The 27,799-nt window shown below is 38.1% G+C and overlaps 1 protein-coding gene across 1 annotated transcript in view; it reads left to right on the forward strand.

Moving 5' to 3' along the window:
* The window catches only part of MTHFD2L (methylenetetrahydrofolate dehydrogenase (NADP+ dependent) 2-like), a 331,691-nt gene that overhangs the window by 143,705 nt on the left and 160,187 nt on the right, over positions 1 to 27,799 (forward strand). Inside the window, exon 6 of the mRNA XM_006871559.1 lies at positions 16,028 to 16,120. Within this exon, the coding sequence (XP_006871621.1) occupies positions 16,028 to 16,120 (93 nt within the window). The remainder of the gene's footprint in view (positions 1 to 16,027; positions 16,121 to 27,799) is intronic.

Raw genomic sequence — 27,799 nt, forward strand, 5'->3', positions numbered from 1 at the left:
CTGGTGGTATAGCTTCTAGTAACTTCCCTAACTTTCAGTAACTCACTAACCACCACAGTACGTCAAACTGACAGATGAGTGGTGGTAATATATAGCTAGACATAATAACACAGAGATTGCCAGTGAAGAGTGTGGTCTCCTTTCATGAGACCTACTAATTGTTAAGGGAGTTCTGATTTGGCACTGTGGGTTAATGCTATTGATTGCAAGGTCGACTTGAACTTCAAGGTCAGCAATTCAAGCTCACCAGCTTCTCCTCAGACACCCTATACAGCATCACTGTAAGTTGGAACTGACCAGATGGCACACAACAACAAAAATAGCTAATTGTTAGGATGATTTAGTCTCATTTATACTATATAGATCATAGGGTACAATGATCACTACCACTACAGTATTTTGTCTCTATCATGTAGATAACTGCATAGTTTTGTAACTTCTTACATATTTTTAAATGAAATAAAACACCATATTCTATTGCTCAGTATCTTTTTGTTGTTGTTGTTGTTTTCTAACTACAGTAAAGAAACAATAGAGTATCTGTGTGGTTTCTGTAAAACAGTTTTTTTTTTTTTCTTTTTCTTCACGATATGAAAATGCCATAATGACTAGGGCTCTATGGTTGTTGTCATCACAGGAACACATAATCTGATCTTATTTCAAATTCTATTAGAGTAAGCTCTTCACTGCATACTTTTTATTTCTGTGCAGATCATCTCTTCTAAATTCCAGTTGCCATTGAATTACTCAGGCTACTGTAACAAAATACACCAGTGAAAAAAGAAAATTGCTGTTGAGTCCTTCCTGACTCATGGTGATCCTATGTGTGTCCAAGTCGAACTATGGTTTTTAATGGTTGTTTTGGGGGGAGTATTTCACTGAGACTGTCTTCTGAGGTGCCTCTGGAAGGACTTGAACCTCCAACTATTTCATTAGCAGCCAAGTACTTCAACAATTTGCATCACCAGGGATTCTCTTCCAAAATAAATAAATAAAAGATCAAACCTGTTGCCCTTGAGTCAATTCTGACTCTATAGAAGAGTATAGAACTGTCATATATGGTTTCCAAAATGGAGACTTTACATGAGAAGACTAATACTTGTTTCTCCCACAGAATGGGTAGTTCATTCAAACTGCTGACATAGCAGACAAAGTTTGAATCGCAGCCAAATGTGTTAACAACTGCATCACCAGCTCTCCTTTATGGATTTCACCAAAATGCCCACAAAAAAGGACCTTGATGGCACAACGGTGAAGTGCTCAGCTGATAACCAAAAGGTTGGTGGTTCAAACCCAGCCATGTGCTCCATAGGAGAGAAACATGGAGATATGCTCCTGTGTAGATTACAGCCTAGAAAACCCTGTAGGCCAGTTCTACTCTATCACATGGAGTCACTATGAGTTGAAAATCCACTCAGTGCCACCTAACAACAACAATAGCAAGTGATTATAATATGGTGAGACATGTTCCCCCTTTAATTAAAAAGAAAAAAGATGCATTACTGAGTGCCATTGATGCTGGGACATTTTTAATAAGCATTTGTAAAGGGTAGAACTGATTTTTCTTAGTAATACTGGCCTGGGGATGTTCTTGATTTTGTTCAGCAAATATTGATCTAATAGGTACTGTTTGTAAAACACAGGGATACAGCGGTGAAAAAGACTTAGTACTGAACCTTCAGAAGTTGATGATCTGGATCTTCAGGGTTCAGCTTTGGCAGTGAGTTTCCATCCTGGGAACTTTGTATCTCATCTATAGGGGGTGATTTCAGGTCTCAGTAGTTGATGTTTGAAGCAGCAATGATGTCAATGGTATGTGTCATGAAGCTTAGTCTAGTATTTGAGTCCTGGTGTGGTGCTGTGGGTTAATGCATCAGACAGCAAATCTGTTTGAACGGCAAGGTCGGTGGTTCAAGCTCACCATTCACTCCTCAGAAACCCTATATATAGGGTCGCTATGGGTCAGAACTGACTCAATGGCACTTAACAACAACAACAGTACCAGATTGGCTTAGGATCTCTCCGTTTCAAAGAGAAAAGCCAAATAGAAATGTCTAGGAGACGTGTAAGTGATAACACCACTAGGACCAAGACACTTAGCTTAGAACGCCACCGTTTTGGCAGCAGAGTGGGACATTTACTGCTTCTATGGACACACCATTGTAGAACAGGGCCAGGGAGACTGACAAATGTTTACTTCATACTCCTTTTGTCTCCGCTACTCCCAAGTTATAAGTATTCATGACACGAGTTTGGAGGTATTGTGTTTTGGGATGCCTCTATGTTAATTAAACTTTACTGAATTAGAACTTGCATTTTGTGAAGTGAGGTTTGTAAACTAAGCAATTGTTGTTTCTTATTGTTAGGTGCTGTTGAATCTGTTATGACTCATAACTACCGTATGCACAACAGAATAAAACACTGCCCTGCCTGCACCATTCCAACAATTATTGTTCTATTTGAGCTCATTGTTGCTGCCCCTGTGTCAGTCCATCTTGTTGGGGATCTTCCTCGTCTTTACTGACTCTCCACTTTGCCAAGCATGATATTCTTTTCCAGGGACTGGGGTTGTTCCTGAAAACATGCCCCTAGTATGAAAGGTGAAATATAGACATCCTTGCCTCTAAGGAGCATTCTGGCTGTATTTCTTCTAAGACAGATTTGTTCTTCTGTCTGTCCATGGTACTTTCAATATTCTTTGCTAATACCCTAATTCAAATACATCAGTTCTTCTATGACCTTCCTTATTTTTGTCCAACTTTCAAATGCATATGAGGCAATTGAAAATGCCATGGCTTGGGTCAGATGCACCTTAGTCCTCGAACTGACATCTTTACTATTGGACATTCTAAAGAGGTCTTTTGCAAGAGAGTTCCCTAATGCAATATGTCATTTGCTTTCATGACTGCTGCTTCCAAGAGTATTGATTGTGAATCCAAGCAAAATGAAGTTTATGACAACATCTTTTCTTTGTTTATCATGATGCTATTTATTGTTCCAGATATGATTTTTGTTTTCTTCATATTGATATGCAATCCATACCAAAGGCTTTAGTATTTGATCTTCATCAGCAAGTATTTTAAATCCTCTTCACTACAGTCAAGCAAGGTTGTATCATCTGTATATCACAAGTTGTTTATGAGTCTTCTGCCAATCCTGCTTCCATGTTCTTCTTCATATGATCTAGCTTCTTGGGTTAGTTGCTCAGCATATAGATTGAATAAGTATGGTGAAAGGATACAATCTTGGATTACACCTTTCTTGATTTTAAACCATTCAATGTACCCTTGTTCTGTTCTAACAACTATGTAGAGGTTCCTCATAAGCACAATTAAGTGTTCTGGAATGTCCATTTTTCACCTTGTTATACATATTTTGTTATGATTCACACAGTCAAATGTCTTATAGCACAGGTAAACATCTTTTTGGTATTCTCTGCTTTTATCCAAGAATCATCTGATGGTATCTCTAGTTACATGTCCTCTTCTGAAACTGGCTGGATGAAAGTGCTGTTTTATTTTCAGTGTGTCCTGAATTCAACTAAATAGTATATGGAAAGTACCATACTTGAAAAATAGCATAACTAGATGTATGATGGAGATGTGCTACTTAATCTAGTATGTCTGTGCCTCAGCTCCCTTGTCTGTGTTATTGCTAGTTGTTGTGGAGTCTGCTTTTTATATAGCAGAACAAAACATTGCCTGGTCCTGTGCCTTTCTCACTATTGGTGATATGTTTGTGCTCATTGCTGCAGATAACTGTTTGCACTTTATGTCTGCTTCTAGCAATTGGTCTTTTTGGGTGACATTTCCAAAGTAAGCAAGACAAAGTCTTGCCATCCTTACTTCTAAGGAGCATTCTGATCCTCATCTATAAAATGGTGACTATAGTGCCTACCTCATAGAAATGTGGGACATAAATGATTATGTAAACACACTGACACACGCTAAGTGCTATGATCATTAATGTTCTATCATAACCTGCTTAGACTGAGAGAGCTGTTTGTAACCCAAGTTAATTAACAGTTACTAAGTTCTGAGGAAAAATAAATGCTTATTCTTCTTCTGTTGTTGTCGTTGTTAAATGCTGTCGAGTTGGTTCCGACCCATAGCGACTCTGTGTGGGGTTTCCGAGGAGTGGCCGGTGAGCTTGAACCACCGACCTTGCAGTTCAAACGGCTTTGTAGTCTGGCACATAAACCCACAGCGCCATACCAGGACGCCTATTCTTCTGTAAATAGTCTTAAATAAAATGGAATAAAGAAAAAAAAAAAGAAAAATAGCATAACTAGAAAATAATGTTCATAGTATTTAAAATGTAATGTATCACCCACTGCCATTGAGTTGATTCTGACATAAAGCAATCCATAAGACAGAGTAGAACTACCCATACAGTTTCTGAGAGTTCATGCACAGTTGCAACTTGTCTACAATTGGATGCTTGAGTGTTGCTATGATACTGAATAAGTTTCTGGGGAACTTCCAGACAAAAAATGGATTAAGAAACAGCTGGGGATATCTTTTCAATTATCAGCCAATAAAAGCACTATGAATTACAACAGTTCAATCTCCAACCAAATATATGTATAGCGAGGCTGTTCTGTTATACATGGGGTTCCCATGAAGGGGGCTTTCTCCATGGCAGCTAACAACAACACAAAAAACTACTCACTGTTTCCCAAACACATTGTCTTTCATATGCCGTTTTGCCATTATATATCAATTTCACCCATTTCTTCAGGAGCCAGCTCAAATCTTCCAATGTCTGCACATTGTGTACGTTGCCATCATAATACTAACTCTGCTGCATATGGGTTATATACAGGTTCCTTTTCCCACTTACCCACACACACTCATATAGGCATCAAACCAAACTATACCAGTTGTTGAGTTGGTTCTGATGCACGGTGACCCAGTATTACAGAGTAGAACTGTGCTCCACAGGGTTTTCAAGGCTGTGGTCTTTCAAAAGCACATTTCTAGGCTTTCTTCTAAAGCAATCTCAGGGTTAGTTCTTACAGTCAAGCACTTCGTGAACATCTCAATGAGAAATATTTTATTGTAGTCTTTTTTCATATCAGAGATTTAGCACAAGGAATGGCATGTAATAATGTATCTGATCAATTAATAAAAGTATTATCTAGTGTCTTAGGAAGTCCTAGTGTGGCGCCATAGGATAAGCACTCAACCTTAAGGACGGTTTGAACGGCAAGGTTGGTGGTTTCAAACTCACAAGCCACTCCTCAGAAATCCTATACAGGGTTGTTATGAATCGGAACCGACTCACTGGCACACAACAACAAGGTGTCTTATATGTGCCATGCCAGCTACTGTATGAGACAAATAAAATATAAGACCACAGGCTGAAAATTTAAAATAAGATTCCGTCATTTATTGAGGGGATAAAAAAAGCACTCCACATTTCAGTACAGAATGGGAAGAGGAATAGCAGTCACTCTGTGACCACCACACACTGCTCCCTTTGTGTAACAAAATTACAGATAGGCATTGCTAAAAAGGATAACTTAAGATTCCCCTTCAGCTAGAATGGCCTTGTGATTTGCAGCAAGCAAGGATTCCTCATGACCATCAAGATGTGGGTGGGAAGAGAGATCTCAGGATATTAAACATGGGAGGGCAAGTTAATGCTGATGACATTTTAATTTGAAACAGGTCACAGTGTTTTTCTGATTGTTGTTGTTAAGTGCTGTCTAGTTAATTCTGACCCATAGCAACCCTGTATAGGGTTTCCGAGGAACAGCTGGTAAACTTGAACCACTGACCTTGTGGTTCAAATTGACTTTGCAGTCCTGCACATTAACCCAGAGCACCACTAGACTAGCATTTTTTCTTTAACTGCTGACATGTGTTGTTGTTGTTAATTGTTATGGAGTGGGTTCTGACCCCATATGTGACTGTTCCCTAGTTTTTGTTTTGTTTTGGGGGGAGGTTTGCTGTAATATTAATAAAGGAGACCTTAGGTGGCACAATGGTTAAGTGATAAACTACTAACAGAAAGGTTGATGGTTCAAACCCACTCGGAGGCACTTCAGATGAAAGCCCTGTGGAGCAGTACTATGCTTACATGGGATCACCGTGAGTTAGAATCAGCTCAACAGCAAATAACAATCATCTAAATGGAAGTAGATTTCCAGGCCTTTACTTCCACAGTATCATTGGATGGCTTCTGTTTGGACCTTTGGTCTTATTATGGAAGGGCTGATGTTTTTGTCTCTGAGCACTGGAATATACTGGTGCATAAGTCAGACATTATCCTTGTCTTTTCTAGTAGGAAAGTGCCGAGAACCTGCCTCAACATAGAAATTTGGTTCATGAGGGGGGTATATCTGGCAGCGATAGGGATAGCAAAAGAGGAGACACAGAGATACAACGAGAGAGACAAAGAGACACCCTAACCAGAGTGGATGCAGGACTGGCATCAGGAAGATCCTGCATTGCAAACATCTCAGCCAAGAAGGCCGTAATATCCTGCATAGTAAACATCTTGGCTAAACAGGCAGTATGGTTGCAATGCTGGACTGTGCCCCCTGCATGCTGTAACGCATGCCTTGCCAGTCGTAATGCACCTGGATTCGTTCTGCACCTCCGTTTTATTTAAGGGAGGTACTTTACACAAAGCTGGGTGGGACAAAGACAAGGTACAGCTAACATACGCAATTTTCCAGACATTCAGGCAACTTTACATCTTACTTCACAGGTTCGAATCTCACTGCAACTTGGTTTCTCAAGCTTAATTAACATACCTTTTAGCACCTAGCCTCAAATGGAGGGAGGAAAAGCTGCACCTGAAAACACTTTAGGGAGGGCAGTCCTATTGTCCTTAGAACAAAGACTCGGGAAGCCACCCAATTTATTTTGACTGAATTCTTTGAGGGAAGAACTTTGCCATTTTGGAATTTTACAGTCTCGGCTTTTAGGAAAATATTACATTTATCTGTGGATATCAGGGCTTCATGTATGCAATTAATAATAAACCTAACTGAATACTAAGATGAAAAACAGTTTGCTATGTCTGCTAGGTGGCTAGAGTCTGTTCCTCAGAGCCTGCAGCCTGTGCGGTCTGCAACACTTGGGCCCACAGGGCCTCAAACTCCTGACCGGCTCTGCACAGTCTGCAATAGGAAAGACAATCACTAAACAAATAGTTACAAATGATAAATTGTAATACTGCACTGTTCTGCAAAAGATAAGCAGAACTTTCTATAAAAATATTTATTGTAAAATGAACGAATGATTCCTTGTGAACATTATACCTAATAGAAAATTTTGCAGTTTCTATAACTATTCTTTGTTTCAAACTGACATTCTAAAATTGTAGGCAAAACCAAAAATACCTTCTATTTGAAGTTACTGATACTTTTATCAAAGCTGGAACAAAAAAATCCACTCTTAACAACATAAATAATTCAGTATAATAGATATAAGATGCTGATTTTATGGTTTTAAAGAAAGTGCAAGTCAATGTGAACCATTGTTATTATATAAATTACTATTTACAAAAGCGTGTACTCTATTCTGTTTGATTAATTAATATTTCTGAAATTTCCTGTATTTTTTTCTTCTTCATCTGTATTGTGCTACTTTTCTTTTATCCGAGGTCTTTCCCTGTTTCTCTGTATTTCTACAGACTTTCAGGACTTCCCAACATTGTATGTATATATCTCCTTCGTTCATCAACATTTTGATTAAGCCTCTCACTGTTCATTCCAAATATGATGTGTTATTGCCTACTCACCTACTACATCTTAGCTGGAATGTAACTTCTTCAAGCAGACTTCTGTCGTTATCCATATCCCCACCATCCACTCCTTCCCACCACACACTAGATACGTATCTATTATTATAGACAATGAAGAACTGCTCCTTCATAACACTTATCAGAGTTTGTAATTATAAATTATTTGTCTGATTATTTGATTAATTTTCATCATGCTCATTGGATAGTTAACTTCATGGAGACAAAGCTCAGATCTTGATTTCCATTTTATCTCCAGCATCAGTTGTTGTGAGGTAACCTCAAGTTGGTTACAACTCAAAGTGACCGAATGTATAGCAAAGCGAAACAGTGACTAGTCCTGCTCCATCCTTATAATCGTTATAATGTTTGAGCCCATTTTGCTGCCACTGTATCAATCTGCCTTACTGAGGGTCTACCTGTTTTTTGATGACCCTCCAATTTTCTCAAAGGACTGGTCCCTTCTGACAACATACCCAGAGTAAGAGAGAGGAAATCTTGCCATCTTCCCTTCTAAGGAACATTCTGGCTGTACTTTTCCAAGGTAGATTTGTTGGTTCTTCTGCCAGTCCATAGTAGTTTAATTATTTCTCTTCAAAATCATAATTGAAATGCATTGATTCTACTATGGTCTTCCTTATTCATGTCCAAGTTTCATATGTGTATCAGGCTATTGAAAATATGACTTGAAAATAAGGGTCCTCAAAATGACATTTTCACTCTTTAACACTTTCAAGAGGTTTCTTACAACAGATTTGCTTACTGTAATATGCCATTTGATTTCCTGACTGTTGCTTCCATATACATTGATTATGGGTCCAGGCAAAATTAAGTCCTTGATAACTTTAATTTTTTTTCCCCATTTATCATTATGTTATTTATTGGTCCCATTGTAAGGATTTTTGGTTTTGTTTTTTCTTAGCTTTTTATTATGTATGGAGTGCAGGTTTCCCACATTCACCAAATCATATACTTCATTTCATTACAATGATTGCAATCCCTGTCATGTACCATCAGTTAACTGTATTTACCTGTGTTCACTTTAATTCTTGAATTCTTCCCTGGGTCTTCCAATGCCTTCATCTTTCCTCTGCCAACCTCCCTCTTGTTGTATATCACCCATGTTAATGTGCCTATCTTCTATCCAGTGAATAATTTCTTCTGCCCTCCTACTCCTAGTAACCACCATAGAATGCTTCTTTTGCCAAGTAAACATTTTCTAAACATTTTACAACCGTGGTCTCATACAATATTTGTCCTTTTGTGATTGGCGATTTCACTCAGCATAATGTTTTTCAGATTCATGCATGTTTTTGGTATTTCGCAGACTCATCATGATTCTTCAGTCTATACTGCTGTGTCTATTGACATTAATTATTGGTCCAAGTTGAATAAAATTCTTGACAACTTTAAATTTTGATATGCTTACCATAATGCTGTTTTATTGTACTAGTTTTGAGGATCTTTATGATCTTTTTGCATTTCATTTAGGATACTAGAGCCAGACTAAAATATTTATTCTGGTTCTTGCAGTTCTTTGTATGTCCTTGGATAAATTGCTGAACTCCTTTATGTCTCAGTTTTCTCATTTGTAAATTCAAATAATAATAGTTTCAATCTAATAGGGACTTGGGGGAAATTGCATGAGTTAATAGCACTGGAACAGTGTTAAACATTTATTAAGTTCTTATATAAGGATATTTATGTTTTGTTGTGCCATTCAGCTTTAATAGAGATTTTTTTTCTGTAAAAAGTATAGTTTTGCTTAAAGATGAAATCACAGTTTTCTATTGTGAAGAGGAAGAATTAATTAATGTTCTACTCTAGAATTGTTAGGTTTCTAGAGGCATTTATTAAAAATCAGAACTCAGGCTTTTTTTTTTTTTTTTTCCATTGTGTGCTGTTTGTCTGGCAAGTACTGAGTTTTCCTTGTTGCCATGTCCTTTCAGTGATTTCTGTTTTAAACTAGCCTGTGACATGTATTGGGAATGCCCCGGCTTTCCCTTATCCTAAGAAAAAATAAATCAAAACCTACATATAAGATTCTAGCTCAGATTGGGTTTACCATTTTGACTTTGACTAATTTCTTGCTTCACGGACAAGCTGATATTTGAAGATGTACCTCATGTAAGTCTAGGTTTGTTCTGTATTACTGCTGAACATGTTCTTTGAATCTGAAAAAAATGAAGGAAAATATTCAAGTCTTGGGTTGCAGCATTGACAGATTCTATGTGCAAAATATTAAAAGACTCAGGAAGCATCAAAAAAAGATGAAAGGAGTACACACAGTCACCATAACAAACATTTGCTTGATATTCAATCATTATAAGAGGTACCATATGATGAAGAATGGATGGTATTGAAGAAAGAAGTTCAAGCTGCACTGAAGGCAGTAATAATAAAACAAGGCTCCCTGAATTATCAGAATAAATATGGAAATGCTTCAGTATACTGATGCAGCACTGGAGGCCCTCACACACCTATGTCAAGAAATTTGGAAGATAGTTATCTGGCCAACTGATTGGAAGAGATCCATATTTATGTCCATTCTAAGAAAGGTGACCCAATAGAATGCAGAAATCAATGAATAATGTCATTAATAGTACATTAAAGTAAGATTTTGCTGAAGATAATACAAACACAGTTCAGCAGTACATTGACAACAAGTTTCCAGAAATTCAAGCTGGGTTCAGAAGCAGACATTTACCTTGGGATATCATTGTTGACATCATGTGGATCTTGGCTGAAAACAGAGATACCAGGAAGAAGTTTACTTCTGCTTTATTGGTTACGAAAAGTTATTCACTTGTGTGGATCATGACAAACTATGGATAACATTGCAAAGGATGGATATTCCAGAACACTTAATTATGCTCATGAGGAACCTGTACATAGACCAGAGGGCAGTCATTTAAACAGAACAAGAGGATACTAAATGACTTAAAAACAGGAAAGATATGTACTAGGGTTGTATCCTTTTAAGATAGAATTGTTCAATCTGTATGCTGAGCAAATAATCTGAGAAGCTGGACTATATGAAGAAGAACATGGCATCAGAATTGTAGGAAGACTCATTAACATCTTGAAACATGTTAAAGACACAATCTTGCTTGCTGGAAGTGAAGAGGACTTGAAATGCTGATGAAGATCAAAATCTACAGTATCCAGTAAAGTTTGTACCTCAATGTAAAGAAAATAAAAATCATAGCAATTATAACAATGAATAATAATACATTAATGGAGAAAAATTTGAAGTTTTCAAATATCTTAGTTTGTTTGGTCCCACAGTCAGAATTCATGGAAGCAGCAGTTAAGAAATCAAATGGCAGGCAAATCTGCTGCAAATGACCTGTTTAAAATGTTAAAGAGCAAAAAATGTTACTTTGAGGACTAAAGTGTGCCTCATCCAAGCCATGGTATTTTCAATCACCTCATAAGCATGTGAAAGTTGGACAATTAATAAGGAAGACCATGGAAGAAGCGATGCATTTGAGTTATGGTTTTGGAGAAGAATACTGGAAATACCATGGACTGCTGGAAGAACAAACAAATCACTGTTGTAAGAAGTACAACCAGAATTATCCTTAGAAGCAAGGATATTGAGACTTCTCCTCTTGTACTTTGAACATGTCAGGAGGGACCAGTCTCTGGAGAAGAACATCTGGCTTGCAAAAGAGGAGGATCAACGAAAAAGAGGAAGACCCTCCCCCCAAAGTGGATTGATGTAATAGTAGCAACAATGGACTCAAACATAACAACAATTGTGAGGATAGTGCAGTACTAGTCAGCGTTTCATTCTGTCATTGATAGTGTTGCTATCAGAATCAGTCAGAATCGACTCAACAGCACATAACAACAGCAACAACAACTGCAGAGGACAGATCTAAAAACATAATGGTGGTGGTGTTATGTGCCATTGAGTCTGTTCCAATTCATAGTGACCCTGTATAGAGTTTCTGAGGACCAGCTGGGGGTTTGAACTGCCAACTTTACAGTTCAAACAAACCTTACAATTCAGTGCATATCTTACAGTGCCACACCAAGACTCCAAAAGCATTGTTGTTGTTGTTGTTAAGTGCCGTTGAATCAATTCCGACCCATTAACGACCCTGAATAGGTTTTCTGAGGAGCAGCTGGTGAACTTGAACTGTTGACCTTGCAGTTCAAATGACTTTGTAGTCTGGCATATTAACCCACAGCACCACAAAGCATGGTAGAAATTGTAAAATGGTCTGTTTTAGCTCTATAAGCAAGAAGTTTCTAACAGGCAGAAGTAAGTAGTATGCTTTTTTTATGTTTTCTTGGTAAATGGTCTATGAATGAGGAAGCACAGAAAAACATGATTCAAGTGACACAAATTTCAGCTACATCAAGTATCTGCCTCTTCTAAAACAGTGACGTGTTCCTGCCATTCTCATCTACAATAGATAATTCTTTATGACAATACTATAAAACCTTCTAATGTGGAATTTATCACTCTGGGTTTTAAGTATTCCTTATGCATCTGTTTTCCTTATTAGAGCAGAGAATTGTGTGCCCCCTATTGCCTAGCATATTTGTGTGATTACTCTTTAATTATTGAATACATTGGGACCTGGGAATGTTCAACAAAAGTAAGCTTCTCATTTAAGTGATTTTTAACAACAAAAAAAAGGGAACTCTACAATTAATCATATTGTTCTATTTGTTCTAACATTGTGTTTTTAAATATCAATTATTATCAGCTTAAAATGACAATTGATAAAAAAAACTTTTGATACAATATACCACTCTGTGTAAATTACAGAGGTAAGTATTGTGAGCTTCTCAGTTTCTCTGAGTAGAGACTTATTCATTGATTGACCTGTAACATATAGTTAGAAACATATCTTGTATACAATTTAATTATTAAGTTCTATTTAACTCTAACTTTCTAAGAGGTTTCTAAGGTTCCTAATTTTTATTCTTTGTAGATCTTACAAATGTCTACCACTCGTCTGTCAGTTTATTGTGTTATGGTGGCTTGTGAGTTACTATGATTCTGAAAGCTATGCCACAGGTATTTTAAATACCAGCAGGGTCACCCATGGTGGACAGGTTTCAGATGAGCTTCCAGACTAAGACAGACTAGGAAGAAAGAATGACAAACTACTTTTGAATATATAGTCACGGAATAGTGGACTTTGCCATGGACTTTGCTTATGAATAGCAAAGAAACACTGTCAAATACAGTGCTGGAAAATGAGCCCCTGAACCTGGAAGGCACTCAAAATGCAACTGGGGAAGAGCTGCCTCCTCAACGTAAAGTAGACCTTGATAATGTGAATGGAGAAAAGATCATGGGAGAAAAGCCCACGGGAAATTCATTAGCTGATGAGACACAACTCCAAATGAAGAGAAACAGCTGTAAACATGCATTGAAAATTGGAACATCGAATGTAAGAAGTAGGAATCTGGAAAAATTAGAAGATGCCAAAAATGAAATGGACTGCATCAACATCCATATCTTAGGCATTAGTGAGCTGAAATGGACTGGTATTGGCCATTTTGGATCTGATAGCCACATGGTTTACTATGCCGGGAATGACAAATTGAAGAGGAATGGTGTTGCAGTCATTGTCAAAAAGAACATATCCAGATAAGTCATGAGGTACAATGCTGTCTGTGATAGGGTAATATCCATGCGCTTACAGGGAATTGGGCTGCGAACCTTAAGGTCAGCGGTTCGAAACTACCAGCCGCTCCGTGGGAGAAAGATGAGGCTTTCTACTCCCGTAAAGATTTACATCCTCGGAAACCCTGTACAGGGTCGCTATGGGTCGGAATCGACTCGATGGCACTTAACAACAACAACAACAGGGAAGACCGGTTAATACCACTATTATTCAAATTTATGCACCAACCACTAAAGCCAGTGAGGGTGAAAATGAAGAATTCTACCAACTTCTTCAATCTGATATGGATCAAACATGCAATCAAGATGTATTGTTCATTACTGGTGATTGGAATGCAAAGATTGGGAGCAAAGAGGAAGGATCAGTAGTTGGAATCTATGGCCTTGGTGATAGAAACGATGTTAAAGAACGCATGATAGAATTCTGCAAAACCAATGATGTTTTCATTTCAAATACCCTCTTTAGATAGGATTACAGACAACTATACATATGGACCTCGCCAGATGGAATACATAGAAATCAAATTGACTACATCTGTGGAAAGAGACGATGGAAAAGCTCCATATCATCAGTGAAAACAAGGCCAGGGGCAGACTGTGGAACAGACCATCAACTACTCATATGCAAATTCAAACTGAAGCTGAAGAAAATGAAAACAAGTTCACGAGAGCCAAAATATGACCTTGAATATATCCCACCTGAATTTAGAGATCATCTGAAGAACAGATTTGATACATTAAACACTAAAGACTGAAGACCAGAAGAGTTGTGGGATGACATCAAGAACATCATACATGAAGAAAGCAAAAAGTCTTTGCAAAGACAAGAAAGAAGGAAAAGGCAAAATGGATGTAATAAGAGACACTGAAACTTGCTCTCCAGCATAGAGATGCTAAAGCAAATGGAAGAAATGAGGAGGTCCAGAGCTGAACAGAAAATTTCAAAGATCAGCTCGAGAAAATAAAGCCAAATATTACAACAAAATGTGCAAAGATCTGGAATCAGAAAACGAAAAATGAAGAACACACTCAGCATTTCTCAAGCTGGGGGAACTGAAGAAAAAAATCAAGCCTCGACTTTTGTTATTGAAACATTCTCTGTGCAAATTGTTGCATGTTGCAGAAAGCATCAAGAGAAGATGGAGGGATCCCTTAGTCAGTCGCGGCCCGGAGACGCTTCTGGAAGAACCATCGCGATGGCCGCCCAAAGAGAACCCCAAGTGCAGTTCAAACTCGTATTGGTGGGTGATGGCGGTACTGGAAAAACGACATTTGTGAAACGTCATCTTACTGGTGAATTTGAGAAGAAGTATGTAGCCACCTTGGGAGTTGAGGTCCATCCCTTTGTGTTCCACACTAACAGAGGACCGATTAAATTCAATGTGTGGGACACGGCTGGGTTGGAACTGACTCGATGGCACTTAACAACAACAGGCACTTATAGGAAAGGGTCAGAGATGGAAGTGTCTCAGACATTATTTGAACACATTTTGTTTGTTTTTTGGTGTAGCACCATAGGATATAAAGTTGACCTCAAAGTTGCCTTGACCTTCAAGGGTTGCAGTTCAAACTCACCAGCCCTCCTCAGAAACCCTCTACAAGGTCGGAACCAACTCATTAGCACGTAACAACATCATCAACAAATAGAGGAAAGATTGAAGTTGTCAACGACTTCATTTTGCTTGGATCCACCATCAACAATCATGTAAGAAGCAGTCAAGAAATCAAATTATTGCTTTAGGCAAATTTGCTGCATAAAACCTCTTTGAAGTGTTCAAGAGCAAAGATGTCAGATTAAGGACTGAAGTACGCCTGACCCAAACTTTAGTTTAGTTTAGTCACTAGCCTCATATGAACTGATAGTGTAGTGGTTATGAATCGGGCTTCTAACCTCAAGGTCGGCAGTTTGAAACTACCAGCGGTTTCATAGGAGAAAGATGAGGCGTTCTGCTCCCATAAAGATTTACAGCCTCGGAGACCTTGTGCAGGGTCACTATGAGTCAGAACCGACTCCATGGTACTTAACAACAACAACATATGGATATGAAAGTTGGAGAGTGGATAAAGAAGACTGTAGAAGAATTGATACATTTGAGTTATGGTGTTGGAAAAGAATACTAAAGGTACTATGGATTGCCAGAAGAATGAACAAATCTGCGTTGAAAGAATTACAAACAGAAAGCTCCTTAGAAGCCAAGATGGCCAGATTTTGTTTCTCGTACTTTGGACATATTCTCAGGAGGAACCAGTCTCTGGAGAAAGACATCATGCTTGGTAAAGTGGAGAGTCAGTGAAAAAGTGGGCGACCCTCAATGAGATAGATTGGCACAGTGGAAGGAACAGTGGGATCAAGTGCAGCAGCCATTGTGAAAATGGCGTAGGACTGGGCAGTGGTTTGTTTTGTTGTCCATTGGGTCGCTATGGGTCGGACTTACTTGACGGCATCCAACAACAACAGCAACAGGTTTTCTTATTTATCATTTATTCTCAAAGGGATTTAATCATATTGATGTTATTTTCTTATTCTTAGGAAGTAACTGAAACTGCTATAGAATTGAATAACTGATAGCATTTCAAAAATCTCAGTATTCATTAATGGAATTCATTCTGCATTTCTAGGTGATGCAACTGTGACAATAGCTCACAGGTATACCCCCAAAGAACAATTGAAGATCCATACACAGCTGGCAGATGTTATCATAGTAGCTGCAGGTAAGTGCTAGTGCCTAGTAGAATATCATTAGTATGGAAATTCTTAGTAAGAAAAGAGCAGTTTCTTGTAAGAATTAGGTATATGTATAACTAACTTCTGTTGACTGGATTATGTTTCTTGGCAAGCATCACATTGGTCCATTATGCCTGTGTTGTTGTTAAGTACCTTCAACCCTGTATAGGGCTTTCAAGGAGTCAGTTTGACCTATAGCAACCCTGTATAGGGTTTCCAAGGAGCAGCTGGTGAGCTCGAATCAACGACCTTGTGGTTCAGACCAACTTTTCAGTTGCGTGCATTAACCCACAGCACCTCACCAGGTCTCCTCTGCCTGTGTTAGCATTTGTCAATTCATTTTTGTTTTTAAATGTCATCGAGTCAGTTCTGACTCATAGTGATCCTGGTGGGTTTGAACTGCAGACCTGTGGTTAGCAATCCAATACTTATCCTACAGTGCCACACTAGGACTCCTGACAATTCGTCATGGACCCCAAATGGCATTGGAATGACAAATTAAGCATTGGAAGAACAAATGCCCATCTTACCAATTATTTTGACAAACATGACTCAGCAGCCTTTATAGGAAAAGGTCACTGTGCATCAGTAACATATTGTGGCTATGGGAAAGAAAACAACAAAAACAATAACAGTAATTACAACAAAAACTAATGTATTTTCAAGTTGCATTAACAACAATGTAGTATCCAGACTGTTGTTTGTTGTTAGGTGCCATAAAGTCGGTACTGACTCATAGCGACCCGATGTACAATAGTAACACAGATCTGTTTGTTCTTTTGGCAGTCCATGGTATTTTTAATAGTCTCCTCCAACACCATAACCCAAATGCATCAATTCTTTTATGGTTTTCCTTATTCACTGTCCAATTTTTTGCATGTATATTGAAAATACCATGGCTTGGATCAGGCACACCTTAATCCTCAAACTGACGTCTTTGCTCTTAAGCACTTTAAAGAGGTCTTGTGCAACCGATTTTCTAATGCAATACGTTGTTTGTTGTTTGATTTCTTGACTGCTGCTTCCATGAGTGTTTATAGTTGATTCAAGCAAAATGAAGTCTTTGACAACTTCAGTCTTTTCTCCATTGATATGTATATTGTTTATTGGCCCAGTGGTGAGGATTATGGTTTTGTTTACATTGAGATGCAACCCATACCAAAGACTGTGGTCTTTGATCTTCATCAGTAAGTGTTTTAAATCCTTCCTCTTCTCTTCTAGCAAGGAAGGTTGTATCATCTGCATATCACAGATTGTTAATGAGTCTTTTGAGTGGTTATCCAGATACACAGCACATACTTAATTAGCCACATCAAGGTTTATGGGCTGGATCACATGTAAAGGAAAATAGCTATAATAAAAACATTTCTGAAAAAGATGACTTATGACATGTGGTTTAGTAATGAGAAGAAGGAAAACAAGTATGACTGAAAGAAGATACAATGGAATTTAATTTTCTTTTTTTTTTCAAATAACCATAAAAGGGGCAAAAATAAATAAATAAATAAAACTTTTGTAATAATAACTGTGGTGGTGGTGGTGGTGGTTGTGCGTCATCAACTCGGTTCTGATGCACAGTGACTCAGTATATGGTTCCTGAGGCTATAAATCGGTACAGGAGCAAAAAGCCTCTTCATTCTATTGTGGACTGGCCAGTAGATTGGAATTGCTAACCTTGTGACTAGCAGCCCAACTCTTAACGCACTGCATTAGCAGGGTCCTTTGTAATAATTATGGTGGTGGTGGTGAGAGCTGTGGTGTCAGTTCCAACTCGTAGCACCCCTATATAGGTTTTCTGAGGCTGTAAATCTTTACAGGAGCAGAATGTCTCATCTTTTTCCCATGGAGCGGCTGGTAGATTGGAATTGTTGGTCTTGCTGTTTGTAGTCCAACCCATAATCCACTACACTACCAGGCATCCTTTGTAATAGTTATGTTGTTGTGTTGTTGAGTACCATTGAGTCGGTTCCGACCCATAGCGACCATGTACAGGGTTTCTGAGGCTGTAAATCTTTACGGGAGCAGAAAGCCTCACCTTTTTCCTGCAGACAGCTGGTAGTTTCGAGTAATAGTTATAGCTGCCTGAAAGTCCCCAGTTCTTGATCAGTGAGTTCTCTTTCATTGTAGTGATTGGGAAAAAGATAAATAGAAAGTTCCAGGGTCCTCTTGAACACTGTTGATTAGTTTTTATTGACTCTTGCATCATTCACAATGCAACAACTTGTGCATTAAATATTTTAATAAATTCACTATTATAGCTAAAAACACATGTAAATAGTTGTAATATTTTTGAACTCTCACTTTTTAAAGAATATATTGTATTCCTACTTTACTCTTTAACACTTAGGAATACTTTAGCAAATTTTCATGTATTGAGTAGTAGTTTAGACTCATTGAATTTTATTATTTCCTCAAGTTCTGATATTCTGTTATTCTATATTTCAACATGAGGAAGAAAGATTAGATTTATCAGTGTTGCTCTATAGAGGAAGTTAATAACAAAGGTTTTATCCTACTTTGTATCCAGTGTAGAGTGTGGGATTGTGTATGGATAATTCACTAGTTTATTATATCATGCTCATTTTAATTTAGCATTAATACTTTTGATTAGCAAAGTGGCTTTTAAATTTATTAATTTATTCAATAATCATTTAATAAATTTTTGCTATGAATCAGGAACTTTTCTAAGCTCTGGGATGTAGCAGTGAATAAAAATGACAAAATCCCAGCTCTTAATAGAGTATATCTTAGTTGGAGAGGCAGCAAACAAATAAGCAATAAAATATGCCAGGTAGTGATTATTGCTATAGTGAAAAATAAAAGGTAATAATATAGAGTGTCCATAGGATGCTCTGGTAGCGTAGTGGTTACGAATCGGGCTGCGAACCACAAGGTCCGCAGTTCGAAACTACCAGCTGCTCCGCGGGAGAAAGATGAGGCGATCTGCTCCCGTAAAGATTTACAGCCTCGGAAACCCTGTTCAGGGTCGCTATGGGTCGAAACCGACTCAACAGCACTTAACAACAACAACATAGGATGCTCTTTTAGATAGATTAGTCAGCTAAGGATTACTCAGCACTTTCTGGGGAAGTGACCTTTCAAAACAGAGTCCTTGTCCTGGTCCTTTCCCATTTGGAGTCTCTTTCCTTTCCTACCCTTCTTTGGTCCAGGAGGCTGACTGCTCAGGCTGCCTCACCTGAGTACTGCTTCTAGCTCCTGGCAGTGTTTAGGATCAACAGGAGATGAGAGGAGGGAGAAGGAGAGAATGGTCAAGTTTAGGCATGGCGTAGCTACTACTGTGCTTTCTCTATTTGCTTTCTCCTTTCTCCTATGTCTATGGTTTCTGCTGTACTAATTAATAATAATATTAGTACAGGGAGGTTCCCTCCCTGTACTAATATTGTTATCTTCCCCTATCTCTTTAATTCTAGGGAGGATGCAAGCTCCCTGATTTTTCTGATCTCTAAATGTCTCAATATCTCTTGTTTTTCTCTCTTAACCTTGACCTTATCTTTGTAAAAATCACTTCATTAATGTCTCCATCTACTTCTGACTGATATGTCTGAAGTTGATTCTGTTTCCTGGCAGGATTCTGACTGATGAATAAACTGAAGGAACAAATCAAAGAAAAACCTAGGGTGAAGGGCATCCCAACCATAAGGAACAGCAAATACAAAAGAAGGTTGAGAGTTTATTCTAGCATCCTGAATTTAATTAAATAAAATTAATTATGAGGAGACTGGTAGGAAATGATGTTGGAAATGTAACTAGGGTTAGCTCATGTAGGAACTTGTAGGCCATGCTAAGGACTTTGCTATAAGCCAAGGATAACGGAGAGCAGGGGATTGACATGGTCTAACTTATAGTTTTGAAAGCTCATAGGCTATACAGGAGCAAAAGTAGAGATGGGACAATTAATATACTGTTTTTCATGGATCTTGATTTTCCCCTATTTGGTTTTATATTTGAATATACAAAATACTTTACCCTTTATTTCTACCTTGATTCTTGCCATCTAGTATTTCTATGTTGCAGAGATAATTGTGAATTTTCTTAATTTATCTAAAGCTTGAATGAAAGCCATTTTCATTTTGCCTGTCAATTAGATATTATTGGTGACTTCTAGACTTTAAGCTTGAATTGCTTCATATTTATAAACTGGGAAGGAAGAGTACTATTTCTAGAAGACATTAAGTTTACTGAGGAGGATAATAATAAGCTTAAATTAATCTCAAACAAATTTAATTCAGTTTCTTATAATTATACAGATTTTCTTCTGGAACCCGAATATATTTTGTAATGATTTTTGGAGCAGCAATTTGCCCTCTTGTAGAATGAAAATAGAAATGTTTCTTTTTACAGGAATTACCAGTAAGCTGGGAGAGCTAGCCACATTTCTTGTTTTGCTGAGAAATTATATTCAGGTGACAACAAATGGAGAATTTTGAGCAGGGTTGACAGAAGTAAGATAGATGCTTAGAGAGACAGGCCAACATTAATGCTGCTATAGTGATTGACACATTCATGGGAGACCAATGTTATACTGACTGCACTTTAGAAACACTTTGATTCATAAACAAGGTTCTCAGAATTTGGTGAGTAAAGAGATATTTGAGTGGCCATCTCCATTTCTAACTTTAGACATAGTGATATTTGCATTCTTTTAAAAAGGTGATGTTGTTGCTGTTGTTAAGTACCATCGAGTAGGTTCTGACTCATAATGACCCTGTATACGGTTTCCAAGGAGCAGCTGGTGAGCTTGAACTGCCAACCTCAAGGTTCAAACTTACCTTGTGGTCCAGCACATTAACCCACAATGCCAAACCAGGACTCCAAAAAGGTGATTTGTTGTTGTTGTTGTTGTTAAGTGCCATCAAGTCAATTCCAACCCATAGCAATCCTGTATAGGGTTTCCGAGGAATAGCTCGTGAGCTTGAACCGACTACCTTGCAGTTCAAACGGCTTTGCAGTCTGGCACATTAATCTACAGTGCCACACCAGGACAGTTGATCCTAATTTTTAGAACTTGCAAAGAATATTTAACAGTTGCCCGTAGTTTCTATGTATCAATTGTAACAATAAATGAATATTTTCTTCTACTAGAGCAAAATCCTTCAGGATGCATTTATGTTATATTTTGTCTTATTATTATGACACATAGCAAATGGTGATCACAATCCTTAGGCAAGATTCACTGATATTCTCTCATGATTAAATCAGTTGTTAGGTCACAAGTTGTTAGGTTAACCCTGTTAGCATCCTTGAGTTGAGCTCCTCTTTAAAGGCCTAAGTCAGCACTGAGTGTAAGATGTTAACGAAGAAGACAGTGAAAGGAAAAGAGAGGAAGGAAGGAAATAGAAGGGCAAAAAAACAGTCAAGCCTATACCAAATTAGATCCCCAATGTACTCAAGCTCCTCTGTGTGGAGCCAGTGCTAAGACTCAATCATCCCACAGAGTATCCTCCTACCACTAGAGGGCACAAGTCATGTGCACAGCAATCAGACCTAAGTTGGCTACATACTTCCCTGTTGTTGTTGTAAGTGCTCTTGAGTCAATTTCCACCCATAACGACCCTGTATAGGGTTTTCGAGGATCAGCTGGTGAACTTGAACTGCCAACCTTGCAGTTCAAACGGCTTTGCTATCTGGCGCATTAACCCACAGCATCACACCAGGACTCCACATACCTCCCTAGCCCTACTCTAAAGATATTTTGAGTTGTTGGCAGCAGATACTGTTCCTGATCTTGTCTTCCAGCTCAAAAGTCTCTAGTGGTTGTGATGAATGCTAGAAGAGAGCACTGTATATGACTCTGTAGTCATCCTAAAGAAATGAATATTTGGTTTAAAAAATTTTGTGGAAGAAATAGGTAATGATTGTACACTTCTCTTTCTCATTAATCACCTGGAGAGTCTAAGGATCAATATATATAGATATCATAGTGAAGTGATAGAGAAAATATGAATTAATGTAAAAAATAAATTCTATACAAAAAAAAAGCTTCTTTATAACCAGATGAGAAGAATAAAGTGTTACTAAAATGGCCACATCATGCTTTTAATGTGGGAAACAAACAAATGCAATTAGCAGTGAGAATTAACGAAACAGCTAGTGATCTAATGGTATAAGTAGCTGGAACTGGGAGGATCACTGTCCTAACTAGAATGTCAGCATATATGGAAGCAGTCCCGTCTAGGAGAACTCCGGAAGAGTCGAAGGAGGAGTAGTGTGTGATGTATCAGAAAGATTGATAATGTCTGAGATGACAGTGAAGAATGTAGTGATGAAATCTCTGAATGGCCTTACAAAAGAAAAAAGTAAAAGGAAATTGTGTAAATCTGCCAAAGATCATAGGCCCGAACAAAATGAGTTTATATTAATAATAATCTCGCCTCTCCAGTTTCTCAAATTCTCAGAGAGTACTAATTTATAGGTATAACAATATATATCACTTACCTCTTAAATATAAGGAGCTCTGGTAGCGTAGTGGTTACGAATCGGGCTGCGAACCGCAAGGTCAGCAGTTCGAAACTACCAGCTGCTCCGTGAGAGAAAGATGAGGCTTTCTGCTCCCGTAAAGATTTACAGTCTCAGAATCCTGTACAGGGTCGCTATGAGTCGGAACCAGCTTCACGGCACATAACCACCAACACCAACTCCTAAAGTTATGATTTAGGTTTATTTAGACTCTCAAATCTGAAAAGGCTTCGGGTCTCTACTCAAAGTTACCCTTTTTGAATTCAGAGAGACAATCTGTTTCTGTGATGCTTTAATGTATCATGGTTATTAAATCACTAAATGTAGCTTTAACACCTATTTATAGTTGTCTGTCCTCTTTACTAGACAATGGCAGGAGCAGGATAGGAATTTTTTCTTTCTTTCTTCCTTTCTTTCTTGCTTTCTCTCTCTCTCTCTCTTTCCTTCTTTTTTTAAAGTTTGATATTCAAGTGCTAGAGTTCTGGTGTAGCAATGCAGGATAAAAACTGCAAGGTGGGCAGTTCAAACCCACCAGCTGCTCCTCAGAAACCTTATATAGGGATGCTATGAGTCGGAACCAACTCGACGACACTTAACAACATTAATCCAAGTGCTTAGAACAATGTCTGACTCACAGTGGATGTTCAATATATGTATGCTGCGTTGATTTTGAAATTGCAAATGGAACAAGGATTTGTTCAAATTGATAAATTTTTATCTGCTATACTTTAAAAAATATAACCTTTAAAAGATTGACTCTATTTATTGGTTGATTTACATAGTGGCAGCATTCTTTTTGTGCACTAGTAAATACTACTAATTTGTAATTTTATCAGGTAGTCGTTAAAGCCATAAAGCCAAAATATTTGTTCATTGAAGAGTAGTTCTAGACATTAAGTGGATGACTTGACTGATTAGGGTATAAAGGTTAAGATTAAGAAGTTATGAGAAATATGAGGGAAGTGTAAAGAAGCTGTTGTTGCTGTTAAGCGCTGTTGAGTCAGTTCTGACTCACAGCGAACCTGTATAGGGTTTCTGAGGAGCAGCTGGTGAGCTTGAACTGCCAACCTTATGGTTTGCATTCCAGTAACAGCGACCCTGTATAGGGTTTCTGAGGAGCAGCTGGTGAGCTTGAACTGCCAACCTTATGGTTTGCATTCCAGTACTGATCCTACAGCACCAAATCAGAAGTCCAAAGACGTTGTTATACAGTAAAAATAAATTACAGTAAAAAATAAAAACAGTTGGATAAAAAGAAATAGTTTAGGGAATGATTAAATTGGCTTTGCTGTTGTTGTTGTCAAGTTCTGTCAAGTCAGTTCCAACTCATAACAACACTGGATAGGTTTCCGAGGAGTGGCTGGTGAGCTTGAACCACCAACCCTGTGGTTCAAACTAACCTCGCAGTCCAGCGCAAATTGGCTTTTTAGAAGGATTACAAATTGACTTTGTAGAAGGCTAATAGTAAAGAGTGTGGTGGTTCCATATGATAAATAAGGTCTGTGGTTCGAGCCTGCCAGCTGCTCCATGGGAGAAAGGTGAGACTTACTGTTCTATAAAAGATTTAGTTTGATCACTCTGAGTCAGCACTGACTTGAGGGCACTTAACAACAATGATAAAGAACAGAAAGCTACCAAGAATAGGACACTCATTCTAAGCTTGTGTTAAAAGTTCCTTTCGCTCTATTACATCTCTGTCTTCAAGGAAACTAGAAGAAATGCTGAGTTTTTAACAGTTTTAGTAATCTTCATTATCCAGGTAGGATAGACAAGTTATTTTGTAGACAGTATCCCAAGGACCCTCCACCCATCTGAGTAAACGTTGTGGCACTAACTTCATTCAGAAGATGAATTGCTGAGTCAATGCCACTTGCATGTTAACCTCTAGACATAAAGTGCCTCAGTGGTGAAAGCTGGCATTTTGTCCACTAAGCCATCCCCTCCAGCATGATGAATGAACCTTCACAGTTGTAACACTAGCGTCTCTATTGCAACATGTTTAATGATAGATACTGTAATATAAAACAGGATAAATTGGGCAATTCGATGGAGCAACTTAGAATATTTGTACTTACTCGTGGTAAAATATTAAGTGACCAATCAACTTCCTTTCACCACTTTTCCCATCAAATGATCAAATTCTAGATACACTCTCATCAAATGTCATCCTGTGTTCCTAATAGGGATTTCCCTCTGGTGGAGCTCATCTTCTGCAAAGCAGGGTTATTAAGTTTCAGGATGCCAGGACACTGAGAAATTCCAAGGGGTGGGGCATGCAAATAGTCTATTCTACCATTCACAGGTTCACAGTTCATGTGACCTGGGAGTAGAAGTGTGCACTCTGGATGCTTCCTGAGTAGATGACAGACTATTTCATGGCTTCACTAATACCATTGTTCTTCTCACATCCTATTTGTCATTCTCTAGCTGATTGTCCTCTTTAATAAACCTCTACTTCTACAGCTGGAGTTTTTTCCCTTGTTCCTAAATTTGTCATTTGTCCCTATTTTGTCAATTATTTTAATTTTAATGTTATATAATAATGTAAAACATAGGCCTTGATTAGAGTAAGAATTCCAGGATTTAATTCCTCACTGTATCACTTAACTATGGGAGATAGATGAAGCATTCTGCTCCAACAACAATTAAAAAAAAAAAAAAAAAGCCTTAGAAACCCTATATATGGCACTATGAGTTGGAACCGACTCAAAGGCACTCAACAACAACAACTACCACTTTCAAATTGTATGTTGTTGTTGTTGTTAAGTGCCCATAGCGACATTGTATAGGGTTTCTGAGGAGCTTCTGGTGAGCTTGAACTGATGACCTTGCAGTTCAAATGGCTTTGCACTCTGGAGCATTAACCCACAGGGCCACACAAGGACTCCTATAAGCTTGATCAAATCACCCCCATGTCTTGGAGCCTCAATTTCTTCAACAATATAGTATGAAGAAGAACATTTGACACCATGTTGTTAAACCAGCTAATCCACACAAAAAACATAATACAGTGAATAGCATGATACACACACACACATATACATAAATACATACATATAAGGGGGCTTAAAAAAAAATTGTAGAAAAATTCCATTATCTTTTAATTCCTTTTTTTGCACAAATGTTTTAAAGCCCTCTCGTTTATTCTAAAAATGTTATATGCTAGCAAGTCACGTGCTGTTTCCTCTTACATCTTTGTATACGAATGTTAAAATAACAATTTATTTTATTGGGAGAAAGATGAGGCTTTTTGCTCTCATGAAGATTTAAAACCTCAGAAACCCTACACAGGAACATTGTGAGTCAGAACTGACTCAATAGTACTTAACCGTCACCACCAAGCTAAAAAAAAAAAAAAAAAAATTAAAAGGAACATGATTTGAGTCTCTTAAACATACAGAAACTGCTATTTTGACATGCCATGAATCCTGGTGTGGCACTGTGGGTTAATGCATTGGACTGTAAGATCGCTTTGAACCAAAAGGTCAGTGGTCCAAGCTCACCAGCTGCTCTTTGGAAACCATATACAGGGTTGCTATGAGTTGGTACCGACTTGATGGCACTTAACAACAACAACAATGAATCAAAGACCACAGAATTATTCAGGGAGTGGTTAGAGAGAAGAAAACACTGTCTTTAGAATTATATAGGCATGTTGCTATTATTATGTGCCGTGGAGTCGGTTCCAATGCATAGCAACCCTGTACAGGGTTTCCGAGGTTGTAAATCTTTACAGGAGCAGAAAGCCTCATCGTTCTCCTGCAGAACAGCTGGTAGTTTTGAACTGCTGACCCTGAGGTTAGCAGCCCAATTTGTAACAGCTGTGCTATATAGGCATAGGTGGAGAATATGTTGAGAAACAATAGCGACACAGTTTGATTTAATAAAGGTTTCTATGATTTTGTAACAATATTTTGTAGCTTATCTTTATTTAAAGTGCACTAGCTCTGATTTGCACTAATTTGTCTGCACATCATTCTCCTTTATTACACTCCAAGCTTCTCAAGATCAGAAGCCATTATTTTGTGTGTCCTTGTTTTTGCAGCATCTGACATTGAGCCAGATAATATGATCATGGTAACTTACTATCTACTGAATGACTAAATGAAACCAATAAAATATACACGTGCTTACACACTACAGCATTGTCTATGCTAGCATTAAATAGGAAATAACATACATATCCAAATCCATGAATTTTGGTTATGTATGTTATCCAAATGTAGAAATTTGATACTCAGTTCAATATTATACAACTAGTGTGGTGCTGTAGGATAAACACTGTACTGCTAAACACAGGTATCAGCAGTTCAAATCCTCCAGTTGCTCATACCTTGAGTTGGGACAAACTTGACAGCATTTAACAACGTGTATCATTGTCAGAAAATATATAAAATATAATGCTAATTAAAGCAAGGCGCACAAATACATAGCATTTAGAGATTGAAAACATGCATAGAAAAATTCAGATTTGACCAGTGTGGGTGATATTTATTGGAAAAATCATGGGGGAACCATTATCTGACTTCCCCTAACTTCACAAGAGGGAAAGAAAATCAAATTCAAAATCAGCCCAAGGCTGATTCCTATGAAGCAGACATGCTTCTACCCTATAACCTTCTTTACCCAATTCTGATACCAACCATCCCTCCCACAGAGCTCTCTGCTTCACATCTGAGTTTGCAATGGCCACACAGAACTCACAACAATACTAATAATCATGGAGTTTATTAAGGAAGTTAACAGGGTACAACTTAGGATCAAAAACAACGCTGGATACAGCAGTTCCTACCAGGAACACCTCTTCTCTGCTGTACTGCAGACACTTCTCAGCCATGTGGTCCCTTGGCCTCTGCTCCAGTTCAGGAGCTAGGGCCTGCAGCTGCTCTGTCTCTCCATGCCACTGCCTCTGCCATCTCCTCTGTTATTACTGCTTTTCTAGATAGGGATCTCACACTCCACTCATGCTCTTCCTTCTTGATGACCCTGGGGTCTTCTATTCCTGCTTCTGAGATGCCTCCTTTTAAACCTAGCTCGTTGGCAAAACTAACCAATCCCAGCCTATATAGTTTATTTGCATGGTCCCACCCAACCACTTGATGGGAATTAAGAAGACATTGAATAGAAAAGCCATATCAAGTAAATTCAAGGTAACACCATTTTATATATATTGTTGTTGTTGTTAAGTG

This window comes from Chrysochloris asiatica, unplaced genomic scaffold (genome assembly GCF_000296735.1).
Source record: "Chrysochloris asiatica unplaced genomic scaffold, ChrAsi1.0 scaffold00169, whole genome shotgun sequence".
In the NCBI taxonomy this organism is placed as follows: domain Eukaryota; kingdom Metazoa; phylum Chordata; class Mammalia; order Afrosoricida; family Chrysochloridae; genus Chrysochloris; species Chrysochloris asiatica.